We start from the raw sequence: 11,055 nt of genomic DNA, 5'->3' as shown, positions 1-11,055 counted from the left end.
CAGTCAATTGTGAAATCTCAACCCAGCAGCTATCATCAATACCAGAAATCCTCAGAGAAGCCTAATCAAATCCCTTTGCAAAGCAATAACCTCTTTGAACATCAACAAAATAAGTTGCAGGGAGAGAGTACTGCCTCAGTTAGGAGACCCTCCTTGTCACTTCCTCCTAAAGAAAATCAGGATCAAGCAGTATGTATATTCTATTCTATAATTCATCTTTTATTGCTGTTTTTATGCATTGATTTTTCAATGCCCTACCACTCCATTAAGATATGCATATGGGCTAGTTTCTTGTGCACAGGGTGGTTGTAATTCATTCAGTACTTCTCCGGTTACACAGCTGAGCTTCTTTCCTCAGCAAGGAAAGCAATCTCCAAGAATTTCCTCTGGAAATGTTTCCACTACCTATGGTGATTCTCCTTCAACTAGCCCCGTGCTCTCGAGTAAAACACGAATTCGATGGAATCAAGATCTTCACGAGAAGTTCGTTGAATGTGTAAATCGCCTTGGGGGCGCTGACAGTAAATAACTCAACATGAGCTTTTTTAAATTACTATACAAATAAAAATTTGTGTATGTCGATTTATCTGTTGATTCATATTGTAGAAGCAACACCTAAGGCAATACTGAAGATGATGTGCTTGGATGGATTAACCATCTTTCATGTTAAAAGTCATCTGCAGGTATTCACTACTAAATGCAATTTCTTCAACTTTTTCATTCTTGTTCTTGTTTCTTCCTCTCCTGGAGTCTGATTCATTTTTTCCCCTTTCCGTTTTATTCTTCTTGTAGAAATATCGAATCGCAAAATATCTGCCAGACACTGCAGAAGGTAAATCCTGGCTATTATTCAATTATGTTTAACAATTCTGCCCTTAGCAGCTAAAACTTTTTAGGGTCTCATTACTTTGTTTACAAGCGTTGAAATCATGTATTGGTTCCTTATGGACATGATTTTTCCTTCTTGTTACAAAATACAAGGTTTGGTAAATTTTATCCAGATTGGATTGGCTTGTTTTTATCTCCTAATCTAGTACTGTTCTTCTGTTGCAGGAAAATCTGAGAAAAGAACAACTTTGAATGTCGAACCCCAGCTCGATATGAAAACGTAACCCATCAGTTTACCCTGATTGTTGCTCTGATTCTCAGTTCATCAATATGATTCTATATGAACACTTTTTCCTTTTAGAACTGGAATTCTGTTTGATGTTTTTCTCTTTACTGCTATGTGCACAAGCCTCTTACAACCCAATAATGTCAACTTTTCTGGCAGTGGCTTGCAAATCAAAGAGGCGCTGCAACTGCAACTAGATGTCCAGAGGCGTCTTCATGAACAGTTAGAGGTGCAACTACTAAATTTCTTGTGACCACATATTATTTTACTGAGCATTAGAATCCTTGTTGAGGCCAATGACTCTGTAAACTGGTTTGTAAATGGCAACATTAGCCAAGTCAGTTATAAGAATTATTTATCTGTATACTTTTATTGCAAAAAAGATTATTCTCAGAACTTGAAGGACTGTCATGTTGCAGAGGACTAATAGAAAATACTGCAGTCTAATATTTCAATTTCATTTATTTATTTCGACGAACAGATTCAGCGAAATTTACAGGTGCGGATCGAAGAACAAGGGAAGCAGCTCAAGAAGATGTTTGATCTGCAACAAAAAACAAGTAATGACCTGTTTAAGACTCAGAACTTGGACATCACATGCCATGAAGATGCCCCGTCAGATAGTCTAAATGCCATTCAGGTCTCAAGCCCTGAAGATTCTGGGAATAGCAATTTCCCATCCAAGATAAGTTAGTCCAAAAAAGTAAAATTTTCAGGCATTCTCAGACATAAGTGCTCATTTGGTTAAAAAGTCCCAAACCAACAAAGCTCAGTCCCTTAACAGAATCAAGAACACCTCAAATGCTACTATACTAGGTAAGAAAGCAAAGGAGAACAAGAAGATGAGATCAATTAGAAAGGATATGATCCTATAGATATGACATGACTCTTGTTATTTTCATAAAGCTTATTGTGTGGCAGTATTGTAACAATGGCTTATTGTTTCCCTCAAGTTCTCATGCTTTCCATGTAATCTACTTAAATTTTGTACTGTGAAATTGGATAAGCACCATATTTAAGTTCTCAACTACTTCCTTGCTTCTAGTTTTTGTGGAACATAAGGCCATTGAAGTTACACCAGCCAGTTTGGAAGTGCTTCTAAAAGGGCTAAAAACGCTTTCTGACAACCCAAAGTGTTTCTGACAGTGTTTGGCATAAAAGTCTAGAAGTGCTTCTTGGTAATAGAAGTGTTTTTTGGAGAAGCACCTGCCATGTGCTTCTCCAAGAATCACTCCCAAGTGCTTTTCTAAGAAGCACTTTGATTTTTTATGAAAATTTCAACATCTTTATAATAAAAGCGATTTTGTTAAAAGTATGTATGAGCAAAAGTGTTTCTTAGAGAAGCAATCCCAAACGAGCCTAGGCCATCGAAGTCACACCTGAAAGAATTTAAAGGATTCAAACAAAGAGTGAATTAACAAAATTAGTAAATGTTCAATGAACTAGAACTAAATTGAGTAAACTTGGATGGCAGGCAGCAAATTTTTTGTTTCTTATGTTATTGACGACATCTCCAATTTTCTCTACTCACCCACATTAAAAAAGAAAAAATTGAATATTTTCAAAAAACAAAATTGATCACGTACGAGGATTTGAAGAAAAATTCAAGAAAAAAAGTATGGCACAAGACAGAAAAAAAAAAAAAAAAAAAAAATTTTGTTTCCCCACAAGATCTCTGTAGGCCGTAGAAACCATTTGTGTGCTACCCTGACCCTACAATGCTCACTAGAAGCAGCACATGTTCTTAACAAAATTAATGAGCTGTACTTTATTTCTGGTAAATCATCGATCCGATTAATCTTGCCAATATTTTGAAAGCAGTGTTTAAAGAGAAGGTTGCTAGTAGATACACTATCAAAACCGATATAAAAATAAAGAAGAGGGATTACAGAACAATTGAAATTGCAAATGCACATATTGGCTTTAGAAATGTTAAGGAGCTAAATGTCACCGCTAGAAATATTTTCCAATTCTTCACAGACACACACACACACACACACACACACACACATATATATATATATATATATATTATGTGTATTGGTAAATAAGAACTTATTTTTCTAGGCTTTTTAATTTATTCAAGCAAAATTATTTATAGAACATAAAAATTACAGTGCTTATTATTATACTAAAAATGTGATTCTAGAAATGGTTTAAAGCTTTAAGCATATGCAAATGGCAATGGATCCAGCCTCATCGTTGATCTCCTTGTTGGTGAGAATGACATCTTGCGGTGTCTCAATGAGGTCAACATGTACATATTGAAAACACTAATCCAAAGGAATTATTTAAACCTTTCATTCTTGTTACAATCTAGGACATCTCTTACACTTTGAGAACTTACCAACTACAAGGTCTGTTAATTATATTAGCTTGTTTCATCCTTGGTTGAGATCTAAGAAAAGAACAACTTTGATGTTGAATCCCGGATCGATATGGAAACGTAAGCTATCGGTTTACCCTGATTGTTATTCTGGTTCTCAGTTCATCAATATATGATTCTAAATGAACAACTTTTCATTTTAGATTTGACATTCAGTTTGATATTCTTCTTTCCTTTCCTTTTGATGTGAACTTTTCTGGCAGTGGCTTGCATATCAAGGAGGCGCTCCAACTGCAGCTAGATGCCCAGAGACGTCTTCATGAACAGTTGGAGGTACATACAAGAGATCCATTGCAGGACGTTTATATATTCGAATTTCTTGTTACCACCTTTTTATTTTAACTCTGCATTAATTAGAGTTGTTTTTTAGGTCAAGATTTCTGTTTATGAATGACAAACATAAACCAAATCAGTCTAGCAATTGTCAGGGCCAATAGAAATCAGAAAAAATAAATCTATGAACTTGATGGACTTCCATATTACAGAATTTCATAAAAACAAAGAAAATACTTTAGTCTAATATTTCAATTTCATTTATTTATTTCGACGAACAGATTCAACGAAATTCACAGCTGCGAATCGAAGAACAAGGGAAGCAGCTCAAGAAGATGTTTGATCTGCAACAAAAAATAAGTAATGATCTGTTTAAGACTCAGAACTTGGACATCACATGCCATGAAGATGCCCCATCAGATAGTCTAAATGCCATTCAGGTCTTAAGCCCTGAAGATTCTGGGAATAGCAATTTCCCATCCAAGATAAGTTAGTCCAAAAAAGCAAAATTTTCAGGCATTCTCAGACATAAGTGCTCATTTGGTTAAAAAGTCCCAAACCAACAAAGCTCAGTCCCTTAACAGAATCAAGAACACCTCAAATGCTACTATACTGGGTAAGAAAGCAAAGGAGAACAAGAAGATGAGATCAATTAAAAAGGATATGATCCTATAGAATGACATGACTCTTGTTATTTTCATAAAGCTTATTGTGTGGCAGTATTGTAACAATGGCTTATTGTTACCCTCAAATTCTCATGCTTTCCATGTAATCATACTTAAATCTTGTACTGTGAAATTTTTTTGCTGGTGTGAAAATTCGATTTGTCATACTTCGAGCTTTTGATATGACAAAAGACTCAACAAGATTATGCTTCTAATACTGCACACAAGAGTGCATGGTCACAGCAGATTTTGGACTTCCACCTAAGGGTCAGGCAGGATTTCAAAATGGATGAGCAGGATTAATTTTATGTACTGTTTCTTTTCTTTTTTCTTCCTATGGTAGATAAAAAAACTTCAGAAGAATTTTCTTTTTATCTTTCAAATTTTCCAAACAAACAAAGGTTGCTCCTGCCTGACCCGGCGGCTTGCTCATCCCCATTTTCTGTTCAAATTTTTAGTACAATCTTGTTATCAGTTGCTCCTCCTTGGTGGTGGTGGTGGTGAATCTACAATGGTGGCGCTGATGATGTGCTATGTGATGCCGGTGGGTGTTGCTATTTTCTAGATCTAAGGTTATATATATACACATAGAGTTTCTATTGAAGGATCTCTCAAATTAGTTTATTTGAGAGACGCCTTTGTAGGGCCCATTCCGTATTGTATTTCACTAATCCAAACCATCTATTTTGTAGATACTCATTCAAAGATCATTTCTACAAAAATTCACTTGAATTCGATATCATTTGATCACTCAATTGAATTATTGAAATTTTAGTATTTTCTTAAAGCATTGTGTTCATTGATTTTGCAAGACATAATTGGATATCGAAACGGTTTCCAATTTATCTTTTTTTTTTTTTTTTTGCAAGGATGATATATGAATGTTAACTTAAAAAATACAATTTTAGATCATTGAAAAAAAAAAATCCTTGAGAAATCTAAAGATATCCCTCAATAGAAGTGGGCTATATATATATAACACGGATCTAAGGTTTTTTTTTTGTCTAATGTTTTCTAAGCTTTATTTGTTTATTTGGGCCTTCACGTGATTTGTATCTTTATGTTTGGGTTCATGTACTTTATTTGCTGGTGATGGGCTGTATTTATTATGCGCTTTTCATCTTTTGTAATTCTTCTCACTCTTGGTGAATAGAGTAACTTTCACCCAAAATAAAATAAAATAAAATCTTCATGAAAGCTAAAAGGGTAGAACTGCAGCTTGCATTTCTATACAACTGAACTGATTTAACTACAGTACAAGGTTTGGTTAATTTTATCCAGACTTGATCAGCTTGCTTTATCATTAGGTCTAATCTAGTCCTTTTCTTCTGCTGCAGGAAAAAAAAAAAGAGAAATCAGAACTTGAAGCACTTTCATTCATATTAGAGAGCACTAATAGAAAATACATTATCATATACTACAAATCTTTCATTAATTTGCTTCTACTACTTCCACAAGATCGTCTCAAAATAAAATTAGAAAAATAGAACAAAATTAGGCTAATTAATACTGATTATTGGCATATAAGTTCTCAACTGCTTTCTAGTTTTTGTGGAACATAAGGCCATTGAAGTTACACTGCCAGTTTGGAAGTGCTTCTAAAAGGGCTAAAAGCGCTTTCTGACAATCAAAAGCTTTTCTGACAGTATTTGACATAAAAGTCTAGAAGTGCTTCTAGGTAATAGAAGTGTTTTTTTATAGAAGCACTTGTCATGTGCTTCTTCAAGAAGCACTCCCAAGTGCTTTTTCATGAAGCACTTTGATTTTTTATGAAAATTTCAACATCTTTATAATAAAAACGATTTTGTTAGAAGTATGTATGAGTAAAAGTGCTTCTTAGAGAAGCAATCCCAAACGAGCCTAGGCTATCAAAGTCACACCTGAAAGAATTTAAAGGATTCAAACAAAGAGTGAATTAACTAAATTAGTAAATGTTCAATGAACTAGAATTAAATTGAGAAAACTTCAATGGCAGGCAGCAATTTTTTTTATTTCTTATGTTACTGACTACATTTCCAATTTTCTCTACTCACCCACCTTAAAAAAGAAAAAATTGAATGCTTTCAAAAAAAACAAAATTGATCACATACGAGGATTTGAAGAAAAATTCAACAAAAAAAGTATGGCACAAGGCAGGAAAAAAAAAAAAAATTGTTTCCCCACAAGATCTCTGTAGGCCGTAGAAACCATATGGGTGCTACCCTGACCCTACAATGCTCACTAGAAGCAGCACATGTTCTTAACAAAATTAATGAGCTGTACTTTATTTCTGGTAAATCATCGATCAGATTAATCTTGCTAACATTTTGAAGGCAGTGTTTCATAGAAAATAAGGCTTTGAGGGATACACTATCACAACGGATATAAAAATAAAGAAGAGGGATTACACAACAATTGAAATTGCAAATGCACATATTGGCTTTAGAAATGTTAAGGAGCTAAAAATGACAGCCCTAGTATATATAGAATCATTAACCAACATTTTGAATGTTGCAAATGCACATAACTTTGAATGTTGAATCTCCAGATCGATACGGAAACGTAAGCTATCGTTTTACCCAAATTGTTATTCTGGTTCTCAGTTCATCAATAATGATTCTAAATGAACAACTTTTTCTTTTTAGATTTGACATTGAGTTTGATATTCTTTTTTTCACTTCCTTCTAATGTGAACTTTTCTGGCAGTGGCATGCCAATCACGGAGGCGCTCCAACTGCAACTAGATGCCCAGAGACGTCTTCATGAACAGTTGGAGGTACATACAAGAGATACATTGCACGACTTTTATATATTCGAAATTCTTGTTACCACCTTTTTATTTTAACTCTGCATTAATTAGAGTTGTTTTTTAGGTCAAGATTTCTGTTTATGAATGACAAACATAAACCAAATCAGTCTAGCAATTGTCAGGGCCAATAGAAATCAGAAAAAATAAATCTATGAACTTAATGCACTTCCATATTACAGAATTTCATAAAAACAAGGAAATTCATTTTCACTTGTGCTTTACAGATTCAGAGGAATTTACAGTGTCGAATCGAAGAACAAAGGAAGCAACTTGAGAAGATGTTTGATCTGCAACAAAAAACAAGTAATAACTTGTTGAAAACTCAGAACTTGGACATTCCATGCAATGAAGATGGCCCATCAAATAGTCTTTGTGATACTCAAGTTTCAGCTTCTGAAGGCTCTGGAAACACTCAACTTTCCATTCAAGATAAGTCAGCCCAAGAAAGCAAATTGTTCAATGCTCATTCTCGCACATAAGTCCTCATAGGGTTCTAAATCCCAGCAAAGTTCCCGTCACAGAACCTTACAAGCTACTGCATCATGCCAAGGCTACGATCCTATAGATATAGAAAGACTCTTGTTATTGCAACAATGGCTTATTTTTACCATAATGTTTTCATGTATTCGAACTTGCAATTTTGTACTGTAAAATGTCTTTATTATGCAACTGCTCCACACACCCGCCTTAAAAAATTTATAATAAAAAAAAACTGAATTTTTTTCAATGAACAAGACTGTTCATGAGGATTTGAAAAAAGAAACACCAAGAAAAAAAATATGACACAAGGCCCAAAAAAAAAGCGTTTACCCCAGAATTCCCAAAGAAAAAATGGGTCAAAGTACTACCATAGGCCATATAAACCATATGGGTGCTACCCTGACCATACATGGCTCACTAGAAGCACATGTTCTTAACAAAGTTAAGGAGTTTGTATCTTATTTATGGTAAATCATCGAGCCAATTATCTTCTCTCTAACATTTTGAAGGTGGTGATATAAGGCTTTGGGTAGTACACTATCACAATGGATATAAAAGTGAAGAAGTGTGTTTCCATAACAATTGAAATTGCTGGTGTACCATTTATGTCCTGCGTGTGAGAGCCAAATGACGGGTAATTTTTGGGACAAACACGTGAAATTACTAACTTTTATTGACAAATGTCAGTATTATATTGAAAATGACGCATTAATTTACAGCAATTATTAGTGTAATATTTTCCTATTTTTCAGAGACATATATATTAGGTGTATTGGTAATTAGGGGTGGGTATGGGTTAGGTTGGGTCTGTTTTGGTCCCAACTTGTAACTCAATTCGATATATAGTGGTTTAAGATTTCTTAGACCAAAACCAGCTCATTATTAGGCCAATTCAACCCAACCCAACCCAACTTTTTTGTGATTGAGTTGGGCGGTTTAGTTGGGTTAACTCAAAATTAAGCCCACTGTTAAATTTTAGTTTAAACATGTAACTCAACCCGTATAAAGTGATTTATAATTTTATGAACCCATGAATCACTTATTATTAGGCCAACCCAACCCTCGTATGATCGAATTAGAAGGTACGGTTGTGTTGATCCGAAATTGTGCCCACCCCTATTGGCAATAACGGATTCACACTCCAGCCAAGTGCTGATTTTAAAGACTAAGCTTAATTGTACTCCCAATCTAGATAAATCAAATATTAGCCCATTTCTCTATGTAGAAATAAGCTAATCTCTCTGTAAATTAAATATACTCTCAACCATTGGATTGGATTTGGAGCCCGTGTGAGGCAACTTTTGAGAGCTATCAATCAACGAACCCGACTCAAGCATGACTTTGACAACTTCTTGGGTAGGTAGCTGTCACATTTTCCTCAATCACTCACACACTCTCTCTCTTTTCTTTTTCTTCTTTCTTTCTTTCCTTCTCTTATTCTCTCTCTGTTTCTTTTTTTTTCCCGACGTTTCTCTTTTATTTTTATTTAATGTGTTTCTATCGTTTTCCACATTTATCTCTTTGTCTAGGTGTTTAAGAACCACACCATCATTCCAACAACCGATATAATAGATCTTGAGGGAAAAAAAATTAGCCCACCTCAATAAAAATTCTTGAGTCCGCTATTACTTATTGGTAACTACTTGGTTATTTTATAAGGACTTACTTTAAATTTCTAGCTTTTTAATGTATTAAAGCAAAATTATTTCTAGAACATAAAATTACGTTGGTTAATACGATTCTTGAATTCATGTACCGTGAGTATTCTTATAGCATGGGATGGGAGAGATGGAAGGTAGATATATTAGGTTAAATTGTTCTCCATTTCCTATTAGAGCATTTCCATCAGTTGCCCCTTGCCATGGCAAGATTAGCCCTAGGGCAGCTACTATTCACGTGAATAGTGGCTGCCCTAGTCCCCTCCAGCAAAATGTGTTTCCAGCAGTTAGGGGCTTGCCATGGCAATTACTATTCATTTTTTTGTTTTTTTTCACAATTTTGTTTACTTAAATAATTAATTTGGATAATATTTTCGGATAAGATTTTTGGGTTCCTACGTGTCAATACTATTCATCTCGGATAAGAATTTCGGTTTCAAATTTCAGATACATTTCAAAATTCAAATTTCAGATAAATTCAAAATGTCAAATTTCAGATACATTTCGGAATTCAAATTTCAGATAAATTTGAAATTTGAAATTTCATTTGAATTTCAAATTTCAGATAAGATTTTCACCCTCTAAGATTGCGCCACGTGTCATATCTATCTGTGTACCTTTTTCTATAAAATCAGAGGTTCAGCTCATACCTCCCACACCAGTTCTTCTCTACATTTCCATTTCTCAAATTTTAGATTTCATTCTCCATTCTCAATGGCAGACATGGAAGAGATTTTGGAGAGGCAAGAGAGAGAAACTAGAGAAAGAATGCGTAGACGAGCTGCAAGCAAAAGGGCGCAGAGAGAACTAGATGAGCAACTTGGCATAGCAGTTGCTTTGCTGGAGGAAGAAAAGCAGGCTCGCCGTGGTTCACGAGAAGGCCGTCGCCAAAATGTGGACAGACATAGACATTCCCGGGGTAAGAATCTTATGGAAGATTATTTTATCCCACAATCTCTGTACTCTGATGTTCATTTTCGAGGGAGATATAGAATGCAACCTCATTTGTTCAAAAAAAATCATGCATGATATTTGCAATTATGATGAATATTTTGTTCAAAAGAGAAATTGTGCTGGAAATTTGGGACTTCTTCCAGAGCAGAAGTTCACAGCTGTGATATGAATGTTGGCGTATGGGTCATCTGCTGATCAGATGGATGAGATTGCTCGGATGGGGAAGTCCACTGTTTTGGAGAGCTTGGTGCGATTTTGTGATGCAGTGGAAACTCTGTACACCAGAGACTACCTCCGCAGACCTACGCCAAGGGACCTGCAAAGGCTTCTCCAAAAAGCTGAGTCTCGAGGATTCCCTGGCATGATTGGTAGCATTGACTGCATGCACTGACAGTGGAAAAATTGTCCAACTGCTTGGCAAGGGGACTACGGAAATAGAAAAAGGCAGAAAAGTATCATCCTGGAAGCAGTTGCTGGTTTTGATACATGGGTTTGGCACGCCTTCTTCGGAGTTGCCGGATCTCAAAACGATTTGAATGTCCTAGGTCAATCCCCGGTGTTCAATGATGTTTTGAGAGGTGAAGGCCCAAATATCACATATGAAATTAACAATACCATCTACCAGACCGGGTATTATCTTGCTGATGGCATATACCCGAGGTGGACAACATTTGTGAAAACAATTCCACATCCCCGATCCCATAAGCAAAAATTTTTTGCTCGCTATCAAGAGGGGT

At 35.3% G+C, this 11,055-nt stretch overlaps 1 protein-coding gene across 1 annotated transcript in view; it reads left to right on the top strand.

The window, feature by feature from the left end:
- LOC117635297 (myb family transcription factor PHL5-like) overlaps nucleotides 1-2,113 on the top strand; it is a 2,291-nt gene extending 178 nt beyond the window's left edge. The window contains exons 2-8 of the mRNA XM_034369638.1: nucleotides 4-189; nucleotides 302-521; nucleotides 607-683; nucleotides 793-832; nucleotides 1,054-1,108; nucleotides 1,274-1,343; nucleotides 1,596-2,113. Of these exons, the coding sequence (XP_034225529.1) occupies nucleotides 4-189; nucleotides 302-521; nucleotides 607-683; nucleotides 793-832; nucleotides 1,054-1,108; nucleotides 1,274-1,343; nucleotides 1,596-1,808 (861 nt within the window). The 3' untranslated portion in view covers nucleotides 1,809-2,113. The remainder of the gene's footprint in view (nucleotides 1-3; nucleotides 190-301; nucleotides 522-606; nucleotides 684-792; nucleotides 833-1,053; nucleotides 1,109-1,273; nucleotides 1,344-1,595) is intronic.
- The last annotated feature ends 8,942 nt before the right edge of the window (nucleotides 2,114-11,055 follow it).

Source organism: Prunus dulcis, chromosome 7 (genome assembly GCF_902201215.1).
Source record: "Prunus dulcis chromosome 7, ALMONDv2, whole genome shotgun sequence".
Taxonomy (NCBI): Eukaryota; Viridiplantae; Streptophyta; class Magnoliopsida; order Rosales; family Rosaceae; genus Prunus; species Prunus dulcis.
The sequence above is the reverse complement of the archived record's forward strand: the minus strand, read 5'-3'. Positions and strand labels throughout refer to the sequence as shown.